Source organism: Cydia pomonella, chromosome 3 (assembly GCF_033807575.1).
Source record: "Cydia pomonella isolate Wapato2018A chromosome 3, ilCydPomo1, whole genome shotgun sequence".
Taxonomy (NCBI): Eukaryota; Metazoa; Arthropoda; class Insecta; order Lepidoptera; family Tortricidae; genus Cydia; species Cydia pomonella.
This window is the reverse complement of record NC_084705.1, coordinates 25,115,646-25,140,980: the sequence shown is the minus strand read 5'-3', so window position 1 is coordinate 25,140,980 and position 25,335 is coordinate 25,115,646. Positions and strand designations below refer to the sequence as shown.

Below are 25,335 nucleotides of genomic sequence, written 5' to 3'. Positions count from 1 at the left end.
CGTAAGGGCCGTATAAGATAAAAACAAATTATTGATTATCTCCGAAATGGAGTTAATTAGAATACCCGTGTCTTTGAGAAAGTTACTTAATTTAAGCTCAAGAATGTACCCTTGAAATTAACACAAAAAACACGTGTACGATTCGAAATTATTCACTGATTCTGGGGAAGCAATTTAGTAATAACAGTTTTAACATGGATTCTCTTTCCCATAAAACCTCACCGCCTACATTTTTAGATTTATTTATAATATAGGTACGCCATACAAATTCAGTTTACAACATGACTTTTTTAGTTCAAACGACTTGTAACTTTTTGCGTATGGATTGGTCTGAGCTGTGGAAGTGCTTGTAGACTTATTTTTACCTAATATATGTGGTATCAGTAATTTCTATAGAATACCATTACTAACTTATTCCACAGACGACTTTACAAGTTTACAGTCGCCATATCGCGCGTTGGCACAAAACAAGTCGAATTGAGTTCTGTAATGCTGCGGAAGTACCGTAAAGCGATGTAATTAAATTTTATATTAATTTCCTGGAGAATTTGTGTAGAGCGTGTACGATTTGATGTAAATATTACTCTAGAAAGAGCTTGAAACCATTCCCATGGAATACTTATAGCAAATGCACTAGACTACTATTGGACAAAAAACAAAACTACTGCCATTGTAGTTTTTTTGGCATTACTGTTGGAAAAGTAGTCGCTGAAGGATCAAAGGATTATTACGGTGTAAATATTCCTGAGTTTGAAACTGAAGTATACGTAGAGCTGCGAAATTGAATGCAGAAATTATGAATGAATTCATTGATAAAGTCGCTATGCACTTTTGCGGTTGATAGGTACATCTTAGTAGTATATAGGTAAAAAACTTAAGTAAGTCACCTGTTGTATGTAGTTGAGACGTGTTCGAATAGACATTTTTTTTTGTTTGTGTGTGTCTTTTAAACATGTATTGTCTATTCGAACACGTAACAACTACATACAACAGGTGACTTACTTAAGTTTTTTACCTATACCTACCTAGTTTCTTAGTACCAATGCGTGGACGTAAGTCTTAGGGCTCCTCTCGTAATCTCTATAGCAAGTAATTATAATATGTAAACTATGTCTCTATAAATACAAACGCGCTTCCTTCAAGTCATATCTTTTATTAAGATAATTGTAAGAAATGTAGTCCTATTTTATTAAGGTGACTGTGATTGACACCTTTTATTTATCTCTTATAGGCAAAATCATTTTTGTGTTCCCATTGTATTGAATTTCGATTGTGTGTCTTCCTATTCTGAAAGTATTATGGAAGTGATTTCTGAAGTAGGTAATATTATTTACCTTTTTTAATACATTCATGCGATTTTAGCGATCTGTTACTTATCATGTTACATGTTTCATTTATGAGTATACTTCTTAAAGTGGCGGCTACGGCGCATGTGTTAGTCCCTGAAGTTGCAAGCGTCCATAGGATACGGTAACCGCTTAGATTCAAGCTGGTTGTACGTTTGTTTGCCAGCGACTAGTTATAAAAAATAGGCCGCAAAAACATACATAATAGAAACCTTTTAACACGTACAATACATATAAGCAATAATCGTCACTCCAAAGATTAATTATGAAATGGAATATCATTCAAACAAAAATATACATACACATAATATTAAAATTAAGCGTACTTATCTGAATTAAATATTTTATGTAGGCAGCCCACTTTCGTTCTGCAGGAGCGTAAAAGCAGGTCCGAGCAATTCTCAATTTCACATCTAAAGTTTTTTTTTATCATCAAAGCATTACTCGAGTTGAGACGTCGTCGTCAAAACATGGCATCTTGAGATTCTTGAGCCAAGCGTAACGCGATCTCTTCACTTGAGTGCTGTAATCTACGTTTTACCTTAGCATAAATACTAGTGAACTTAAAAAAAAAACCGGAAAAGTGCGAATCGGACTCGTCCACCTCGGGTTCCGTACAAATTTGTAGGTTTACATCTACAGAAAATATTTGGTCACCCGTACAAAATTACAAAAATATATAAGTGTAATATAAGATGATATTACTTGCAAAATTTATTAGTTCTAGGTCAACATAAATCACCCTATAAATTTTGATTCCCTTGAGAGTGTACACATACATTTTTGCGGCATAAACGTCCGTATCTTTTTAGGGTTCCGTATCTCGAACGGAAAAAAACGGAACCCTTATAGGATCACTTTGTTGTCCGTCCGTCCGTATTTCTGTCTGTCAAGACCCTTTTTATCAAAAATGCGTGGAGGTATCAAGCTGGAATTTATATAAAATACTCAGGTCGACTATCACTTGGAGCTGTGAAAAAATCAAATTTCTAAGCCAACGAAATCAAAAGATACAGCCGTTTATGCCGCAAATTTCCGCAAATTTTCGACACTCGCAAGGGAATCAAAACCTACAGGGTAGCTCCCGTGAACTCAGAATCTTGAAATTTGGTACGAAGCAACGTCTTTCAGCACAAATAAAGGAAAAATTGCGAAAACCGTGAATTTTTAGTTACAACGATAATAATACATACCTAGAGGTTTGTATGGAACCCTCAGTGCGCGAGTCCGACTCGCACTTGGCCGGTTTTTTTTACGTCAACTTAGAAGACTGATTTTTTCACAGCATGGTTTTAATTTCAACTGGATACCTCCACGTGTTCCCAAGGTAAAGGGTCTTAACAGACAGGAGAAGGGTTCCGTATTTTCCTTTTGAGGTACTGAATCCTAATAAACTCGCTACAGCGACGCTAGGGCTAATGCTTATAATAATACAATCCTCATTTATTTTCTGTTCTGCGCCACCACCCGTACTAACTGATGAGACATTCGATAACTAATTCAATTGTTCATCAAATTCTATTCCAAGTTCAAACTGATTTTTCGATGTCACTGGCGGTTAATATGCGTGGTTGGCTAATATTAATGAAATTCCTCCTTGACGGTTTGTGTTTAGTGCTGAATTGATTAAATCAGTATACCGATACAAGGTGTTTAATTGAAATGAGACAATGAGGGAGTAGTTACCTACTTTTTTTCCTCCAATTTTGGATAAAAAAATTGGATATTATATTTATAGTATGTATGTATGTATATATGTGCGTCTTATATTTATAGTGTGACTGTCACGAATAAATGTCCTTTATGTTATCTTAATTCATTGATTTTGTTTTCTCTCTCTGCACCAATTGTGTCTCTGTCTGGCCCTATGGTTGATTGGTAGAGAATGCCATTTAGCTTTAAGTCCGCCATTTGTACATTGTTGTATGTATATTGTACAATAAATTTTAAATAACTAAATAAAAAACCTGCATGAATGCGTTTCAATAACGGAAACTCACCATGCGCGATCTGAATGTCATGGGCGGGCACGATGCAGTAAGTTTAAAGGCGTGGGAAGGATAAGTATAGTATAGGACTAGATTCTGCCCGCGACTTTGTTTACATGGAATAATGATGATTATTAAAAACTATCTTATGTCCATCCCCAGGCCTTCATACCTCATCTAAATCTCTTAAGCGGTTTAAGCGTGAAGAGGTAATAGACAGACGGACAGAAAAACAGAGCTACTTTCACATGTAGAATATTACTAGTAGGGTAATAATCAAAACAAAAGAATGTGCACTCAAAAGCCCAGACAACGGGTTAACTTGTATAAAATGTTTAATATAAAATGACTGTTTTCATTGCTCTTAAGTGGTAATTAGTTACTAGGTACCTACTTATCTAAACACGTTTCAGCTAAACAATTTAGCTACTTACTGCTATAATTGCTATCACCAAATAAAAATGAAATTTGTAAACTGTTCCGAGCAAGAGAATGGCAAGGAATGTGTTAAACGAACTCATAATAAATAATCTCCTAACCGAAACAAGCAATTACCATTAGCGGCAAAGGCGGTTACCACCAAATTAAATCACGCCATCAAGCGGAATTCCATTTTCAAGCATTAAAAAAACAAGCTCGTGGGAAAGCTTCAGAGGTTTCAGTGGCCTCAGTTCGCTCCCAACCGCCAGAGGGACCACGCGCTCGCTCGCATCAAAAACGCGGGAACTCTCTTGTCGTGACACTTAAACTTTATCAACAACGTGTAACATTTAATATTATGATTATGACAGTTCGGGCGCGAGTGTAATTTGAACAAAATGGATGTACGCTTCTGGATTCTGTTTTCGTTTGTTTTTTTTACTGGTGAGTTCAAGAAAATTTTACTTTTTGTGTTTAGAAACAAGGAACGTCGTCTTGACACGTTTTTTGATATATTTCATAAGATAAATTTGTTTTTGAGGATTCTGTAGTCGACTAGGAACCTGTATAAGTAGTTTCAGGGGGTCCGTCTGCCCATCCATCTGCGGCTTAGCTCAGTGATCGTTAATAGATACTAGAAAGCTGCAATTTAACCAGGGTACATATATTTATTAGCCTACAAACCCGTTTTTAGTGAAAACACGTTTTCTCCAGTTAAAAATAGTTTTCCGAAACTCTTTGGTGTAAGTGCGTTTTCACTAGCAAAAACTAGTTTTAACTGGGATATTTCAGTCAAAAGCAATTGACTAGCAACCCTGTGGTGTGGCGTGTAGTTAAATGTGCCCCCCCCCCCCCCCTAAATGTAGGCTGCATTTATTAAAACATGTGATAGATTTCTACAATGATTACCTGTGTCCCAAACCGACGATCCAAATTATCCTATAGGTGAAAACATATAAGTAAATCCCCTCTTCAAAATAGTTTTACAGTGTTAGATTACATTACATATTTGAAACTAATATGACGTAAGCTTTACAGACTCATTATTCCCTTTGCTAGGAAGTTTGATTATTCTTTTCGTAGATTCATCAATATTGTACGGATATATGGTGGCAATCTGAACAGAGAAGAAAAAAGAGTCGTTATTATCTTACAAACATTTTATAATTGAATGAATAAATTCAAATTTAACATGGCATTATTTATAAAATCAAATGCTAGGTATGTCGGAAATGTTATGTTACATATGCTATTTTATTTAGGCTCAATAGCTTTATTGAAAATTTGTGTACAAATATATACAGCATAGTTTTGTACAAAGTACTACTAATTTTTTGTACTAATATTTTTTTACGTGTAACCTAATACGAGTATGCGCTACACTCTGCGTCATGCCCAGCACAAAAGTCCCCATAATGCCTGAAGTATTTCTTTGTTGCACTGCAACTGAGATCAATTGAACCAAGTAAGACCCTATTTTAGTTCATTTACAATTTTCAAACTTAATCAATCTACTTTCTACCCACGTACAATCTTCATTCCTGTCCAAAAACATTATAAATTATAGAAAAGACAATATAATATGATGTTGACAATGAAGACAAGTCTTTATTATATTTGTAGCACGTTTCTCGTGTTTATATATGTGTAGTAAAATTAATTTTATATTTACATATATCTAAACTACCTATATGGCGCTACTTGAAAAAAGTATATGTTTTAGAGAAATCAGTCATTTTATCGTTTTTCATTCAATCATTAAATATGTGACTCACCTGTCATCAATATTAAAAGAATATTCGTCGTGCGTTTTTGTAATGCTAATGGGTCTGTATCTAAGTTTGTGATCTATGACTTGTTGATTCTATTATGAGCTCGTTATATACAAAGTGGGGGTAAATATCCTAATGGGGTTGTTTACGCCTCGTTACGGTCTCTGGGGCGAAAAGAACTGGCACTCTTCCAACGTATGAACGTCAAAATATATGTGGATGAAACGGCATTTATAACAATTTTTGCGTCTTGTTGTACGATTAAATGAAATGTTTAAAAAAATATATTTTTACTAGACGAATTCCACTTTTTCGATCTTAACAAATTTCCGCTTTAACGAATTTCGATTTTAATTAAACTACAAGTTAAAAAAAAGCCTCGAGGGCCTATTTTAGATATAAGCTAGTTATAGTAATCATCTGTATATATCCATTATGTATATTGTTATTGTAAATAAATATTGATGAATATTAAAAAAATATTTTACATTCATCATAAACTATATTCGTATTTTTTGGTCTTTTCCGATTTATGATATTTTTCAATCAATTTTAGAATAACGAACTTTACAGCTACGGTAAAAAGTCTATAGTGCAGGTACTAATTTAATAACTCATGAGATTAGATTTTCTACCATGAAAACAATAAATTCATCGCCATCACAACCCATTTATGGTCCACGTCTACTCTGCGCACGCTAGTTCTATAAATATTGGATATTTTTCACACACATGTATATAACTAAAGCATGATACATTTATATCTTGCTTTCTATTTTAAAACTAGGGAATATGGAATTTACAAGAAAATACAAGAAATTCATAGGTTTTGGAACACTGGGCCGGTCGTTCTAACCAACTGACCTACTGAGGCTTGGTGGACGATCTGTGTGAACTTTCCATAATTTTTTTCTGATGGTGCAACAGTGTGGCTACCACCAGTTCGGCACTGACATAAACGTTATCGAGAACATAACTTACTTTCTCTGCATCTTGCTCGTACTCGCCTATAAGTGCGAGTGAGATGTATAGAAAGTAAATTACGTTTTCGATAGCGTATATGTCAGTTTTGACACTGCCAGTGACTCATGGTACGGGTACTGCAGGCGCGTAATCGACCACTATATAGTCAGCGGCATTTGTTGCTTTAAGACGATAGAGGACGACCGCTTCTCCGTACAATCGTACTCCCCATTTTCCTCCCTGGATTATATGGAAAATATTTTTAGACAATTTATTGTATATTGTGTCTCCTACCATGGGACTTAAATTAAATCTAGTTAATGATATAAGTTATTGTAAGGAAATTACATTGAGTGCAGATATATATATATGATTATTTACCTTTTCCATACAAAAAATCGATATCTGAACAGCCATAATGTATGAAAAAGCCAAAAAAAAAATTCGCGATTTCGACTTTGGTCCCATTATAAAAGTAGCTCAGTATAGCGAGTAGAATAGAGTCCAGCAACTCCTGCATTTAACGCCCTATGATGGGAGACACCCTTTACGAATATTAACCGTAGCTATGCCACATCGTTTGACTTTTTTAGATTTATTACATTATTATAACAGTTAGGAGCGAGAAACAAATGTCATCCATACAAAGGTTTAAAAGGTAGGTATTCAATACTCAATAGTCAATATCTTTATTGCTCATAAGGAAAAAAAACATGCAGTAGTGGATACACAGTGTCAAATCAATTTCAAAATTTTCTAGCTTATGCATTTAAACATAATAAAAAAATGTTTTAAAAAACATGACAAAAACATAGATTAATATAATTAATAAACTTATTATTAGACTTAATCTAAAAATGTTTAATAAAGAGAGGAAAATGGGGACTACGTTTGTACGGAGAAGCGAGCACGTGACTTGGTCCCCTTTGCTCTTAATACATCGGGCTGTTTTTTTACTACGTATGTGTTTCGATAACACTTTAAAACCAAACAACTTGTTAAACATTCTATCCCAAAATGTCTCCCACATTTCTTGCCGCATGCTTAGTGTTTCTCAAACTGCTGCCAAGACATGCACACAAGTTCGCCTGCCATTGAATTCACGTTGAATAGCCGCGGGACAGATGTAGCCTAGATAGCTTTTTTAATCTTCTCAGACGATGTTTCTTTGAAATTTACGGTGTTTTAGTATTCTCCTTTAGGTTACTGCTGATACATGTAGAAAAATGGATAGGTTTATGCATTCCACAAACACGATGCAGTTGTATAGGTCTATATACCCATTATCTGGTATTGATAAAGAATTTGTGCGATGTTTTACTAGTAAAAGTTTAGTCTAGGATTTGATTCATTATTTTTCTTCTTCTTTCTTTTTCCTCGCCACTTCCCGTTACGCGGGGACCGGTTTCTTAATCCTGAGACGCCACTTTTTCCGCTGATAAGCGTCGTCGAGAGTTAGGCCGAGCTCCTTCATGTCTTTCTGGACATTCATCATCCAGGGCCCTTATTCGACATGCTAAAAGTGACGTTTCGTGTTGATTTCCATTTGATGTGGGAAATATTGTGACTTGTCGAATTGCTATTATCACCACCTGTCAGTGAACAATATCCACACTAGAGGCGGGGCGTTGTACCGGAATAGTTTTTGGAACAGGTTTTTTGTAATAGACTACTTTTAGCTTGTCGAGTATTTAAAAGTACGAACTTTGATTTCTGAAATAAAACAAATATGAAACTTTCATCACCTCGTACCTCCATTCTTACCGTTACTTTAAGCAAAACAAAATTATGTTAACAGACGGTCGTCTGGGCGTCTGTTGTATCTAAAAATAGTGTAATAATATATAATAAAAATATGTCAATGGATTCATAGCCTTCACTCAAAACGTCATAATATTTCCGACCCCTACCGAAATAATAAGTCGATATTTGCATAAATAATCCTTATTTGTAAGACGCCTAAGACCGGCAAATACGTAAACTGCCTATTGGGGGTCATACTCGTAAAAGTAGTATTTTAGACGTACTTTTGGTACGAGTAACAGAGACGTACTTTTGGTACGCAGTCCCAGCTCTAGTCAGGATTCTAGTTGTCAAATATAAGCGTGTCGAATACGTATTAGTTAACTGTCAAATGAAATTAGATCAACGGTAGACTTTTTTGTCGATGGGTATGGCTGCCATGTTTGGATTTATGACATTTGAAAGGGGATCCTAAGGCAGAGAGTAGTTTTTTCTGTACGATTTTGATTCTTCTACTCGACGCAAGATGGAGTTAGCTGCCAAATTCCGATCTTGGCGTTATAAAAATAAACCGCAAGAACCATGACGATGACATGCAGTTGCGTCGATGTAGATCTATCATAAAACGTACATGTGACAATTGTCGAGGATTTAAAAAAAACTTGACAATTAATAAATGTCAAAAAGAAAACTGATTTATTATAAAAATACAAAATTATATATAAAGTTTGATTTTAAAACCAATGGTCGTGGGTCCTAACCCCGGCTCTTAACAATGAACATCTTGTAACTTGTGTGCAAAATATCATTTAACTTTTACCAATTACTTTTCGGTTAAATAAAATATCACGAGGAAGAAGTAGCCCCAATAAGGTATATTTTCCCCTCTGGGTTAGAAGGTCAGATGGCAGTGAGACAGGGAGAGATAGTGAAGAATGCGGCAAAATAATCATTAATTGTGTTGTTAGACTAGCTTTTTTTGTTAATATGAAAATTGACGCAACAGCAAGCTCAAAGCCCCCTATGAGCCAGAGCCTGTTAGGTGCAGGCTTAATTGGCTCATCCGAGGGAAGCGGAGCTTCGGCGACTAGCTGGTTGCGTCTGCTTATCAACTTCTTCCAATTCACTTTTACATCAACTCCTTATAAATTTGTAAATTAAGGTCAACTTTGTAAGAACTAATACCTGTGCCATACTATAAATTGGACGATATGCCTAATTAATTGTTATTAATGTTGAATTTTTAATGGCGTATAATATAAGACAGCGGTCGTATAATGACTGAGAAATTTGGATTTTTCTGTTTGAATAAACAGCAAACTGGAGACATTGAGATTAATTATAAACTTATTATTTTAGGTGTTATCAAGAAAAAAGGTCTTAACAGATTTATGAATAGGCATTGGCAGAAAAACAGGCGTCCGACCACGCATAATGGAGGATTCTATTTCTTTTATCATGTAGCTATATCTATATGACCTCTGCCGCCGACTTTTTCACCCGTTGGCGCCTGTGCCCAAATCCTTCTAAGACCGAAGTTTGCTGTTTCCACCTGTCCAATAAGCTGGCACATAAGACCCTCAGAGTTAGATTCCGGGGTACAGCCTTACAACATAACTATTCCCCAAAGTATCTCGGTGTTACACTGGACAGAAGCCTGACATACCGATTGCACATAGAGAAGCTAAAAAGTAAAATAAGGACCAGGATATTTTAATTACGATATATAAATAACTACTAAAACATGTTTTCTGCAAGACATTAGTTATCTTATTATATTATAAAATATTTATTATCCATCTGTGATGTTTATTTCTTGTGAAGATATCGAAGTTTCGCTGTGTAGCACTTATCGATATATAATATGATCAAAATCGACCCGTCCACATCCCTAAAAATCCACACATACACATTTTTACGCACATATACAAAGCAGTATAACCACCAAAATGGCTACGGCTTGAGTATTCAAATTTGTATTGAGAAAAGGCAACTATATCCTGTCTTTATTTGCCTCTCTATCGCTCGAATATGCAATACGCATGCACTCTTCGTCAAAATCGGTTTCAAACTTTTTCGACTGAGTACGCGCAATAAACGCCTAGTAGTAGTATTTAAATGTTTACCGTATTCATTTAAAGCATCGTAGGACAATGACGCTATGTAAACTGTAAGGTGGGTCTTAAATTAGTGTGAGTTATTTTGGCACCGGACTCAACCTTCACGTTACAATATTTAAAGTATTGCGCTGTCATAGTAACGAAAATGATAAACACGTCAATCGGAGTAAACAAGTAACTAAATGATGCAAACAAGAAAATATTGCAAAATAGGTACATATATATGTACCGATAATTATTTTGTGTTAAAAATGTGAGGCAAATTATACTGCCCGATTATACGGACTACATATTAAAAACGATTATCTTGGAAACAGTCAATAGGTGAACAAAGTTATAGTAAAATTGGTGCATAATTTCAGGGCTTGCCTGGCCCACGCATGATGTACCTACCTACCACGACCACGGCCGTCTCCTATTACTATTTTTTTCTAATTCCCTAACTAGCGAACAATATTTCATGTTCATAGTCTAGAATTTAAAACCTTAGCTACATATTTGTGGCGCTTGGGGTTGAAGTTGAAACCCTGGGGTCCTAGCGTGGGTCTATGAGGAAATGTCAAAACGCCTTTTAAAGGTTTCTGGTGACCAGAGGCCTGGCCTATATTTCAATCGGCGGATCAGCATTGTTATCCAGAGGGGCAGCAGCCTTCTGGACACACCACCGACCGACCAGAATTTATTTATAAGTTTTTATCTTAAGTGTTTTTATGATATTTTATATATAAACTTACAGATGTCGAACCACCAGCAAAGTTTTTGAAGAGGTGTAGTTCCTGGTATCAACTGGAAACTGAAACTAATAATCTACACTCAAGAAAATGAAATATAGTCACAGAAAACTTTAATGTTTTATTTTATTAAAGAAAAACGTTAAAAAAATGTGTAAACAGAAATATATATTTTTGAATTCGTAGTTGAATAACATAATATGTATTTAATCTCCTGTACATAGGAATCGTCTTTTTGTAGGTTTATATAAACAATAAGTACTTAGGTCGATTTAGGCATCAACTCATCACACCAAAATTTTGTTCTAACCGGTCACACCGCCAAAAGCAGTATTATTTGTTTCAACCCGTCACAAGTAGATTTAGTTCTATTAGGACACATCGTAATTTTGTAGCTATTGGTCAAACTGCAAATCTGTTCCTATTCGTCATCCCGTCAAACGGTTCTAACTAGTCACAAGGAGGATACCTAAACAAATTTCACTACCCGCCAAACGTGTAATATAGACCATACAGTAGGTCTTAATGGTGATGGCGACTGTACAATGAGGTTGCGTATATATACAAAGAGCATTCAAATAGTTGGTGATAGACCAAGTGACCGAGTTACTAACAGTTATATTATATCTTTTTTATAAATAATGTAATAGCGTAATTTTTGGAAAAATAATAAAGGATTCATGAACCATCTCGTAATTTTAAAAAAACGGACTTTAAATCATATGCCTGAAAGATGTGTTAAGGTATACTTACAACTTGGATCGTGAACGTGGTTTAGAAGCAACTGGGTGCGGAGTAAATTGCTTGAATTTTTTTAGAATTTTGAGCGTTTCTAGGAGAATATGTGGAGCGAGCATTATTCGACGTGTAGGTGTGGGTTCAACAAAAAGATCGCATGTCAATAGTGTTTTATTGTCGTTAAAATTCAATTAATAATCGCCTTTATCGACCATCAACTGTGTGGTCACTTTTTAATTGATTGACATTGTCAGGTATAGTTTCACTACTCGCCGCCGCATTATTCATAGCGCATTACTTATCCTATCGGATACAAGATGTCGCTGATTCTTGTAAAGTTATGTTTTAAAAAAAAAGACGCCTTACTCTATGCCATATATTGTATGAAAGGAAGGGTATTCCCTGTCGTACGTCAAAAAATCCAAGATGGTGCCCAAGCCCATGGACAAAAAAGTCTAGCAATAAAATCAACACTTGTCAAAATTTGACATTAGCAATCCACAGTCAGGTGACAATCAAATCAAACCGATCCACTTCGAGTTCAGAGCCATTACAAACTGTATAGTAGTAATAAACAAAGTTGATTTTAGTTTGATTATTTTTTCTATGAATGAGTTTTGATTGTTCCAAATGATAATATCCACAGTTGATAGAATCAACACTTGATACAATCAACATGCGATAGAATCAAGTGTTGATTTGATGTGGACGCGAAATTTGACAGTTGTGCATGTCGAATAAGGCCCCAGGTCCATCATCATCACTTTTTTACGACATGGTCTGCGGATCTTCGCATCACATGACCGTACCACCTCAGCCGTGTCTCGGTTAGTTCGTCAATAATGGACTTTAAAACTACGTACTCTGTCTCTGAGAGTAACTCCACTCAACCACCGCAACATCCGTATTTCAGTTGTATGAAGTTTTTGTTGGTGAATTTTCTTCATAGCCCATGCCTCGTCGAGTCAGTCGCTGCCGTAGAGTACAGGTCACACGGCTGTTCTGTATACCTTCCTTTTCGTTCTTATAAGCATTTTAGGATCGCAAAGAACTCCTGTTCAAAAAAATCTGTCTAATATTATTCATGGGTAATTTGTCACAAAAAAACATCATGACGTAGGAATATCTATACGTATATTATCATAAATTTAACCATATTAATATAGTAGAGCTTAAGGTAATCTTTTCGACTAGGGCGTGAACTGACAAAGTTTGCCTGATTTCCTATTTACTTAAGTCATTCCCTAAAATCACAGTATCATGATTCACTATTAAAACATCTTGAAGAGCCCTGGAAGTTTCACGAAACCAGTACCTACCTAATCTAAACTCAGGCACTAGTGCTAAGACATATAAAAACCGCTACTAAGCGTAATACGCCATAAAACACAGGGCCATACTCCAACCATAATGAGGCGAGTTTAACCGATTGAGCCAACTTGGTGACGTCATTAAAACTTGGCCAATTACCAACTTGGCAAGAACGTCACATGTCATGGATGCTAGTGATGTGGAAACTGTTGACTTGGGTAACTAGAGCGTTAGCAGGCATAGCCTTTTATATTAAGCTTTCTGAACTGGCTTAAATATTAACCCGTTGCAAATAATTTGCTTTATTCTATTCAGTACATTTTATTAATTGGTATATCCACAAGTCTGATAGGTACCTTTATAACATGCACTTACACCAATTTCTTTAAATTAGACTCAATTTTCTTTTTGTTTTATAACATTTTTCCATTATGTTACCCGTGTCTTGCGCTCTAATATAATAATTATAGTTGACAATATTATACCCGCTCCTTAGAGGTCCCCAGTTTTAAAATCGAATCGAAACTCGCAGCGCCCTCGCGACTTAAACCACTCGAGTTGAATATACTCGTAGCGTAGGGCCGCCATTGCCAAGAGGCTAAGTTTTATTATAATGTTTGATTCCGTAAGTTGAGTTCATAAACTTATTGGCTTAGGGATGGGGCGTATATTTTAGGCTACAAAATATTACAGCACGTATTATTAAATTAAGTAGGTATAAACTTACATTAAATACTAGGTATTTTCAAAATTCTTATGTTAATTTTTGCTTATTATGTTCAATTATTTTTATTTGACACAGTTAAGAACGGGCTACTCCAAAATCGTAGTTTTTATGTTGAATTGTTATACGTTTTAACTAAAGGCCTGAAAAAAACACCGGACAAGTGCGAGTCGGACTAGCCCATTGAGGATTTCGTACAAATTTGTAGGTAGGTACATATTGTAAAAAGTAAAAAAAAATCTACAAAAAAATCTGGCCACCCATATAATTATAATTACAAATGTATATTTTATAGATTTTTCCCAGTACTTGCAGTATATAAGACGGTACTACTTGCCAATTTTTTTAGTTCTAGGTCAACAGAAAGTACCCTATAAATATTAATTCCCTTGAGAGTGTCAAAATATATGTTTTTTCCGTCATATTTTTTTTTCACAGCTTCATTTGACTGTATACCTGAATATGGTTTTAATTTCAACTCAATGCCTTAACGCGTTCCCGAGATGAAGGGTCTTGACTGACAGACAGACGGACAACAATGTGAGGGTTCCTTTTTTTCTATTGAGATATGGTACCCTAAAAATCACACGGAAACCATATTACCGTCGAATTAGTCAAGATTGCCCGCTTTTCTCATAAAGCACGATTTTCTGAAAAAAAGAAGTCTATTAATAGCCTACGTTTTTTTTTGCCTACCTGATATAGACAAGGGACGTGACGAGCAAACTTTTAAATAGATATCGAGTCACAAAAACTAATTGATTTCGGAATTTAAAATGTTATAACGGGACATTCATTGATCTTGCCCCATATGCCTCTAATTAGTTGTTCACAGCTGTATAAATAGGTAAGTAAAATTTTGATTATATACTTACTGCCTTGTTGAAATTTTGGCATTAGAAGGCAGTAAGTACTTACTGTATTATGCAAGTTGAATATACATATAGGTTACACTGAATAACTTAGGGTCCACAAAATGCTGTCTGATCAGATGTCGAGGTTTTTATAGAACAGCCACAAATAGTTTCTGCGATTTCGAGATTGGTCCTAAATAAAAAGTTGTTCACTGTTACCTACATATTATCCTAGCAAAAATACCCAGTATTAAAGAAATAGGTCACTTATAGGTGTATACGCTATTACAAAGCCGAGTAATCGAAAACACACTCGTTGAGCAATCCTGAAGCCATGTGAATACAGCGTGAAAATAACGATGCTCCAAGTTCGTATCTGTTGAAGATATCTTGTTTACGAATCATACTACTTGGTGCTTTACTACTTATATTTAAAATAAGAATTCCCAATATTGAAATAAAACTGTGTTACAATTTATACTGACCCCAACACTAGGCATAGCCTGTCCCGTGAGGGAAATAATACGAACTACAGAAAACCATTAGCGGCATTAATAGTAACAATGTTAAATGAATAGCAAAATACTTGGATACTGGACTATTTTAATCTCGGATTTGCTTAAAAATGTGGTATTTAAAAATTTAATCAAATGAATGATCATTTTAACATTAACTAATTGCAATTAAATGTAATATAAAAATAATATATAAAAAAATAAATACAATGTCAACTAACTTGACTAACAATTATTAGCTCATAACTATTGAATGAACACTTATTAGAGCGTACTATTTGCACACAAGGCAAAGAGCTACAAGTCAGATGTACCGATTATAGTTCGTGCCATCCACGATGACACACACACACATCCACATTGGTCATAGTTCGAGTTTTCGGGACTGACACGATCTGTAGTCGGGAAAGCTGACTATCCGGACCACGAAAACCGAAATTCGCAAATTGCGGGGATCTTTCTCTTTTACTCTCACTAAAACGTAATTAGAGTGACAGAGAAGAATGCTCGCAATTGACGAACTTCCATTTTCACGGTTATAGGCCTGTTAACACATTCACTGCCAACATTTTCGTTTGTACAGGAAAGCGACTACGAACAGCAAACCCGCGAACGGGTTCCCGGCACTCAATACCTATGTTAACTGCCTATTCGTATTACAAAGACAACCTTATTGCAAAGATATAACGCTCAACCAAGGTCAGTTAAGCGTGTCGCTGTTAGTACACTACGCGCTACGGCGTAGCTGAACCTGCAGACGTATTTGAAACTTACTTTGATATTACTCGCAGTTGCAGAAGCGTCTAGTTCGCACTTATATAAAATGATGACAGATTACTACTAAATATGGAAATCAAAAATATGTAAAATCTACTTTGTGCAATATTTTTGTTCTGAAAACGCCCGTTTGACTCCCTAGGCGGGCTGCCATAATTCGATCAAATTATGATTTTAACCAATCGAGGACAAATTTTAATTTATTTAAAAAAAATACTTTGTCCCCACGATCAAACTGCTTAGCAAGTAGTAATTATTAAAACAAGCTGTTGCCCTCTGTTACAGATGTCACCTCTTCGACGAAGAAGTACTCCTATATAAGGGAAAATCCTGAAACCTTTACTTTTCAGAGGTAAGTAATGATAAATAACTAATTATTATTTGTATACAAAGAAGCAAGGTGTTTTTTTTGTCTCGTGGAGTAATCTTGAGCGTGCGAGGGTTTCAATGCACGAGATGAAACACTCTTTGCTGTCGAGTGTAAAACAATAATGTTCACCTCACATTATAAAATATTAAATCCAAATTATTTATCATACAAAATAAACGTTTATAAGTTCGAGAATTTTAGTAAGGTTAATAAGTTATTTTTACTTAACCACTCTGTTTCGGTATAGATTAGCGTGTCCTCAGACACAGCACGACTTTTATGCGTAGATTATGTCACAAGGGAGCAAAATCACATATTTATGGCGTGGGCGTAATTGAACCCTGAGAGTAGTAAGGAATCAAGTGTTGTGCCTAAGGTTGAAATAATTTTGCTACCATGTGTCACATGCTTACGTCTTTTCACATCTCCTATGAGAAAATTATTACTTTTCAAAATATTATTTAATTTAAATTAATCTTTGCATGTAATCGACAGAAACGTACCACATTTATCTTTCCTAACAAGGAAGAAAAGTGCCATTTTGATCCCGGCAGGGAAGAAAAAAGCCCTTTTCCGAATAGGTGATAAGAAAATTATTATTCTTTTCTAATCTGCATGTCATGTTTGTGTCATGTGTTTACCTTTCCAACCAAGCCTGATTGTTAGCCAAATATATTTCTTCTGCAAAAAAATATTGATAATCGTTTGATTTTAGGTATGTATATTTACACGTAATTTTAGCTTTAGCATTGTGACTAACGCCTAAAGTTTAGTAGTTTACTTATATACAAGGCTTTGATCGTTTACGACTTAAGTTGCAATGCAAAGTGCCTTTGTGAACTATTTAGCATAGTTTCTGAAGTATGGTGTAGTTTGAGCAAAATTGGTGACTGAGTAGAAACTAATTTCGTCGGCGCTGACAGTTCGGAAAACTTCCTTCTGGCTGGGAACTACTAATGAGCTTGTAAATAGGACAACATTTAAATACAGTTGAATCCGTTTATTATGACTCTGCTTATATTGACCAACCGCTTACTATGACGTTACTACTTTACGTTCTGTGCGTAGTTTGGTTTTCATATAAAATCCTTTGTGACAAAGTCAGATAAGATAACTTCGCTTATACCTCTCTACGTGAACGTTTAATGCGTTCGTGGCGTGTAAGTTGTTGTAGCTTTGATTCTTTAAAGGAATTTGAGATTCATTTGGAAATTTGACATAATTAAGAAGTTGCTCAACTATGTTTTATAAGACATCCGCTTAGTATGACGTGTTTGTCACTTCTCTTCGATGTCATTATATGCGGATTCTACTGAACATGTATTGAAAGCAAAACGATGATCTTTGAAGATGACAATCGGATCCCATCAAAAACATTTTCGAAATACGAGGGCTACTAGTGCTGCTACTGATGTATCCGGAATGGGCCACTTATAATAAATAATATAATAATAAAAATCCCATTTATTCCATAACCAAAAACAACATAATACATTTAACATATACTGACGGAAAAAAGTTACTTAAATCTATTTTTATTTTTATTTTGTTATATGCACTTAAGATTATAATTATATAATTTTGTTAGGACCCCTCACGGGTAAAGGCCTCCTCCAGCTCTTGCCATCTTTTCCTGTGTTGCGCAGTATTGGGCCACTCTTTATCTATTTCCCGGAGTTCATCGGACCACCGGGCGTTGGGTTTACCGTGTCTTCTCTTTCCGTCTGGCCCTTTCCACAACGTGGCCACCTTTGTCCATTTTTAGGCCACTTACTGGAACTATATTAAAAGTTTATATATGACTCGTATCGTAACTTATAGTACTCCCACTCTGACTCAACTCCCACTGCACTTCATGAGAATTCGACAGCTCAGTAAATATATGCTTAAAAAGTAATATAGGTTGTGTGTGTATTGGTTGTGGGTGTGTGGTATCGCAATGGTAACTGGTCGTGGAGTGCAATTCAAGGTTAGGTACTACTGGGTTAGGTTAGGTTAATAATGTTACGAGTAAAACTTCTGCCCCTACTAAAAGCAAAAGAATACACTTTATTGGCATAAAGTGCAATAAAATACTTCAAATTATACGATCAGCTCTCCGCTAGTTTATGCTACGTTAATAATATTAAATATATGTATTATGGGAAATACCTGTCTTCCATACAAATTCAAGTACCCATTCCTAGAATTAATAACTATTACGGGGATAGAAATAGAGCCCTTAGGAAACGAATTCCATACTTACTTTATGGTTTTCCCGAATCCATAAGACTTGGAAATAATAGGTCTACATTTAAATCATTGTTAAAAAAAACATTACCATACATTGCAACAATTAATTACCTACGTACAAGTTACTTTAGTTACTTAACTAGAAACTGATCACCACAGTCAAACTCATTGTTAAGTTTTGTCGGGCTATGAGTAGATTTAAGAATACCGATGTATGTTATTAAATAAATAAACAAAAATGGCGACTGGTTTGTGACTCGGGATTTCGGTATGTACGCCACATATATGCTCTTGTGGCATGGACGTGGGCCGACTGGGACACCATGGATTATCTTGTCAAAAAAGTGCAGGTCGTTTTTCAAGACATGCATCGCTTAATGACATAATCTGTCGATCTCTTGCAACCATCAATGTGCCTGCACTTCTTGAGCCGACTGGCATTATCAGGGATGATGGCAAGAGGCCTGATGGGGTGTCCTTAGTTCCTTGGAGCTTGAGACGAATGCTAGTGTGGGATGCTACCTGCCTAGACACGCTGGCACCGTCCCACCTCCAACGGACTAATGTAAAAGCGGGCGCAGCGGCGGAAAGCGCCGAAATTTTGAAACGTAATAAATATAAGAGCCTCGGTAGGGAGTACCATTTGGCATTGAAACTCTAGGTCCATGGGTTCCCAGCGCGTACAAGTTTTTTGCAGAAATCGCGAAACGTCTGGTTGACGTAACTGGTGACCGAAGAGCTGGCGGCTTCCTCGCACAACGTATCAGTATTGCGATACAAGGAGGAAATGCCACCAGGATCCTTGGTACAATGCCTCAAGGGCCTATTTTAGATATAAGCTAGTGATAGTAATTATCTGTGTATATCCATTATGTATATTGTTATTGTAAATAAAACAAAAATAATATGGGAAACTAGTGTTGAGAAAAAACTTATAATGACGTCGTTTTACGATTATTCCTAACACTTGATACTTGAAAGTCAATAAAGCGGAATCATCCGTCTCGCAATGATAAGTGGTCATAAAGGGAAGTACGCACCTCCCTCGGGGTTATAACTTCCACCCCTACCACGGGCTGCGGTAAAACTTTATGACCGTGAATTCTATTTATAAACGTTTACATATCGTAACTCTGGAGGTATTTCAACTTTAACACTGTTATGTAACGGATGTTTACTCTTTTTGTTTGGGGTTTTAATAAAAAAAAGAAAATTAAAATCAAGTCGTTGGTCTGTTTTTTTTTTTATTTCAACGGTGGATAAATGATAAATGTGTTGTAATAAATTATTACCTATATACTCTATTCTAATCGTTTAGAAAAAAGCAAAACCTGCTAAACTTAAAAAAATTATATTAAAGAAAAAAAATGAAAAAGTTACGCTTCCGGCAGGACTTAACATATTTACTGCTTGTTAAAAAAATACTGCTAAACATTGTTTTCTACTTATTTTTTTATAAAGCCAGATTATTTTTTTATGTATATATAGTCCTCCTCGCTGTATCCGACGACGGCGACTCCTTCAACTGTTTTTATTGGGAAACATGGAATACTCTAATGTGACTTGCAAAGCCAAATTTGGTTTTGAAAATGCGATCACATGGTGCGCAATGAAGTTGACCAGCTGGGTTGTAGGTATAGGTGTACGAGGGCTTTGGTCGCGTCTCACGGAGGATGTTATTGTACTCAGTGATGGTACTAATGATGCTGAAAAGCTAACCAACTTTATTAATCGGCTCAATTATATTGAATACTCTGGTAACCCAGCTTTGTCGATAGAAAAAGGCGGTAAATTTGAAAAAAGTAGGCGAGACGAATAAATCTCCCATACAAACTCTACTGAAAAAGTTGGCTTGCCCGACTACATTTTCAAATAAACATAGGTAATAGGGCCGACCTGGCAAAGAACCGCCTCATACAGAACAACATGGAAATCTATGAAAGAGGCATATGTTCAGCAGTGGACGCGAATATGATGAGAAGAGGAAGAAAATAGATAACATGCATATATACATATAGTTTATACAGGCTACCCATTTTTATGGTTTCGCCGCAATCGGAAAAAAAAATACAAGGATAGTGTAAGTAGAAAGTAATTCAGATAAAAATCAGAGATCATTCACAACACTTTTTCGTGGTAAGGGTTTTAGGAAAATAACGACGACGTACAGAAGTTTTATCACAACAATAAAACAAGTCACGTGAACCTCACTTCCCAACATAAATATTACGAAGTAACTTCTATATCTACTTATATACGAGAATATTTAGGAACAAAAGCTCTGTTTCTTACAGGATGACTCGTTGATATTCAGGTTGAGCTAGATTAGTGTTCATTCAAGACTCTCAGGCGTAATTTTAAAACTAATACAGGACTTAATCGCGTAAACTTACGTTTATTATATGGCCTGACGTTTCGAACGTGACGTTACGTTCGTGGTCACAGGCAGACTGGCGAGGAATTGTATCAACATCTTGCTGCGCGGGTTTTGCGAACTACCCGCGTTTTGATCTTGATTATTCACTTGTACGCTAGCGTTGTCATTTTGCCTACACACAACACTCACGACAACAAATGGTATGTGTTGGAATGTTTTTTCACCCTTACATTTGCTAATCACTGGATTCCACAAAGACGAAATTCCCTGTCCCTCATTTTGATTGTAATTTCTGTGTTGTCTGATTTCAATTGCTTCACGTACTTTCCTGCTGTACTGTTGTGTGTAGAAAAAAAAACACGAGAATCCGTCTAGAAATGCGACCTGTAAAGGAGAACATCCAAACATACGAAAGCATATTTTCCCAAGCTGAAACAGAGACCTTTTCTAACGCTCGACCAGTTAAAGCGAAAAGAAATGACTGTGTTAGCTTTGCTAGGTAAAAGCGTGACTGAGTTGAATGTAAAAAGGTATAAAAAATATTAATAGTAAAATTGTTGGTACGTACTTAGGTACGATCTTAGGATCTACTAGTATTAAGTCCGTTCAGGGCAAACTTTCCCCATAATCTTATTTCTTTGAAAAAACGTTCTTGAAACCTCAGCTGAGTCCTTTCATAATCTCCATTTTGTCGCTTCACTCGTTCCTTTGATGACTATTTCCATACTTCGACCGTTTGTCTTTATCCTCGGAACTTACTTCAAAGGCTGCGAAGTAAGCGTTGCCGAGTCACTGAATATCCGATAAGTTATTTGGGATAGGGCATTTAATAGCAATTGAAGATTATTTTGAGCCCTACTTTGATATAACGAATAGGTGATTTAAGTTACAAGATGGACGACATCTTTATTGAAATATATTGCTGTTTATCAGGTCTTCTTCAAAAGTAAGAATTTGTTTTACTAAGAACCTATTATGGATAGTTTTAGTCACGTGATAACATAAGCGTCACTTTTTAACACCACGAAATAGAAAGAGACAGAAATTGTTATTATCATGCTTTAACGTAGACAAATACGACCATCATACCTGTAAGGAATACACCCTCGTAGAGTCGTAGACAACTGATGATTGCAGATGATTTAAGCAAACTATATAGCATGTCAAATTTTATGAAAATTTTTGCTCGAAATATATTATGCGCAGTTTTATTTTAAACATCATAATAACATTCAAAATATTTTAATATTGAAACAACTCACCGGTAACTCACCGGCTCACATTTAACTTATTCGAATCCGCGGATAGCGTGCCAAATAATCCTGATAAATCATCCATCGGTAACTATGTATAGTATGTATGTGTAATATACTAATACTAATTGGCGGCTGCAGGGTAAATATTTGAAGAGGGTGTTTTTTCGACATTTGTATAGCAATATTTATTTGGAAAATCTGATTTATAATCATCGTTTTAGGAAGGGATTTCAACAACAAAAAATATACTGTACCCTCGTACAGTCATTCACTGTAATTTTTATAGTTGGTTATCGACATTTGTATGGCATTATTCAGCCATTTGTAAGGCGCTTTTTAAATGTAATTTTTTTTTGACATTCTATGGCAGTATCAAATTTGATATTGTACTATTTATTATTTTTGTGGCGTTTGTAAGACCCTAACGATATTCGTATGACAACTTTCCGACATTTATATGGCACTATGTAGACAACCCAAATACGTCGTTAGAGAAAATTAACTGTTCTTCGATCAAAAATACCGTCATTTGCGACCACTGCCGTTGGAGATTGATGCCCAAGTAATGTACTATTGTATGGTTTATTAAAATGTAATGGTAGATAAATAGACAAACCAGATTTAGGGAGGTATCCTTGAGTCATAACAAAAACAGTGCCGCGCGGGACAACCACAATAAGGCTTTCCTGGTTTTAACAAATAACGCAATATTTTTTTTATAAATAAGTAGATCGATTCTCTAAATAATTATCTACATAAAGGTATTAAGTATTTAAGTATTTGACAATACGTTGCCTTCATCTAAACTTATCATTTTTTTGCCGAGCCAAACCGCACGTGGGACACGCGAAATATATTAACACAAACGATACATTACGATAAAGATGAAAATAGTTTATTATTCAAGTAGGCATATTACAATGTGCTTATGAACGTCAAATAAAGCTACAGAAAAACACAAAGCAAAAAACAAGCTAAGGAACATTAGTATATGTTTTATTAGTTTATTAAATATATAATGGAAATATACCCATAGCAATACTGTTCGTTTAATATATTTGGAATTATAGACTTGGGACAGCAAAAATGCTCATTTAAAAATTTACCCTGAAGTCATATCGCTATCTCTTTCATACTGGGTCAGCTAGCGCTATTTATTGAAAGGGATGGCATTATAACTTCAGTCGTCACTTATTACTGCGACTACTATAAAAGCACCTCTCTACTCCCTCCATTCTGAGGGCCTACACCAGCAGCACACACCGTTCTCAAAATGACGGTCAATTGACCTCCTCACATTGGTGGGGAGCGACCCGCCATACCCGCCACAGCCGAAAGGCGGAAGCGGCCACTCATACCTCCTTTCCAGGAAGGTATCGAATGACATCCGTTCTAAGGCCGCTTGTGCGAGGCCGAATAGTTTTGTATGTGCGTACCGACAGCTGCACCCAAGAAAACAAGACATCGTCGCGCGTCGTCGCCAATCGCCATACACGGACAATTATCCGGTGAAAACATCGGCCTAATGAATGTAAACAATAACGGAAATATTAATTATTATATTCACCACAGAGGTTAACCTGTTATGGTTGAGCAAATATTGCATTACATTATTGTTTTAATTAAGTATGTTTTACATTGACCGCTTTCAATATTTTTGATGCACAGTGGCGACATTAAGCTACTTAGGATTGTCAGTATTTTAAAATAGAAAGTAAGAAGAGGATGTAAAGATTATAAGGGAGCAATATTAAATTTATGGCATGTGCCTTTGATTGTAACTTGTAAAAATTCAATATAAAAACTTCAATTTAGCGTTAGCTCTCTCTTAATTAATGCACACAATTTATTTATTATATTATATACTGAACAAAGAAACCAAAACTTATTAGTAAACTTAATACGTTAATCGATAAAATAATATGCCAACACATACGACTCGCTCACTCAAGTAATTGACACAACATACTCGTATACCAACCACTTGATTTTGCATCCTTTCTAATCTAAAAAAAAACTGTCCATGTTGGTAGGTATTACAAATTTTAAAACAAATAATTTTGTTTTATTTACTAGGTGAAATGCTAACAATTTCTTTTGAGCAGAATTTGATATCATCATAATTATAGGATTTACTTCGCGACGAGTTGTTCCTAATGAATGACAGATGAATGTAATTCAATGATATTATTTTTGAGTTTTATGATATTAGTTAGGTATTTAGCTAAGATCATATTATTTGATTTCTTTTGAGCAAATCACATTTTATATGGGTACATGATATTAATTTTTTTTTAATTGATTAAAAATGATTGAGAAGATATGATAGAGAGAAGTCTTCTTACATGATAACATACTTAACAGACGACGATCCATTAGTTGAGATATGTTTTGAGAAGCGCAGTTTCTATGAAATTAACTATGATTGGGAAATTCATTGAACTGTACTTTAGAAATACGAGTAAGAAGGATTTTTTCCACTATTAATTGTTCCTGACCGGTTTTTGGCATAAGTTTTACTCGCTTGTTGTTCGTTTACAGTTGAGTACTTTTTAATTGCAAATTGTCTGACTCATTTAATTGCGTTTTAATCGATTACGCTTTTGTATACGATAATTTATACCTGATTAAAGTAATTAACTGCCATAAGAGAATAAAATAGTGTCCTATCTTGTAAATAACAGGAATTAGTATCGCATTCAAATTAATCCACCTTACCGGGCTTAATGGACATTGGTCCATTGATTCATTGGTGGTCGAGTGGCTAAGACATTGCTCTTAGCCACTCGGCCACCGTAAAGTTAGTTGATATGACGGACAGTAACTCTATTAGATAAGTAAGTCATGATATTTTTATGTAATATTTTTGTTACAGATCATTATTTGACCCGTCTACAGTCGGTAAGTCATATAAGTCATAATATAATAAAAAGTTTTGAAAGAGTTCTTGGGAAAATTTAAAACTTTATTACTGTTGACAGTGTAAATAGAGTTCGACCACGCTAAGTTTTCATGCCAAGTGATATGTCAAGTATGATAGTGCAAACTTAGCGTGGACCGAGTCTAGTAATATTTTTGGGTTTTGGAACTATTTGAAA

General features: G+C 35.4%; 1 protein-coding gene and 1 long non-coding RNA gene across 3 annotated transcripts in view; both read left to right on the top strand.

The window, feature by feature from the left end:
• Positions 1-744: 744 nt before the first annotated feature.
• LOC133516385 (cell adhesion molecule Dscam2-like) overlaps positions 745-25,335 on the top strand; it is an 85,549-nt gene continuing 60,958 nt past the window's right edge. The window contains exons 1-3 of one of the 2 annotated variants that reach the window (XM_061849290.1): positions 745-4,198; positions 16,288-16,354; positions 25,113-25,138. In XM_061849290.1, the coding sequence (XP_061705274.1) occupies positions 4,153-4,198; positions 16,288-16,354; positions 25,113-25,138 (139 nt within the window). In that variant the 5' untranslated portion in view covers positions 745-4,152. The remainder of the gene's footprint in view (positions 4,199-16,287; positions 16,355-25,112; positions 25,139-25,335) is intronic. The other variant, XM_061849291.1, reaches the window with a different exon arrangement.
• LOC133516384 (uncharacterized) lies at positions 10,402-11,248 on the top strand. Its single transcript, XR_009799213.1, has 2 exons — positions 10,402-10,676; positions 11,089-11,248. It is a non-coding gene; the product is annotated as an uncharacterized LOC133516384 (long non-coding RNA).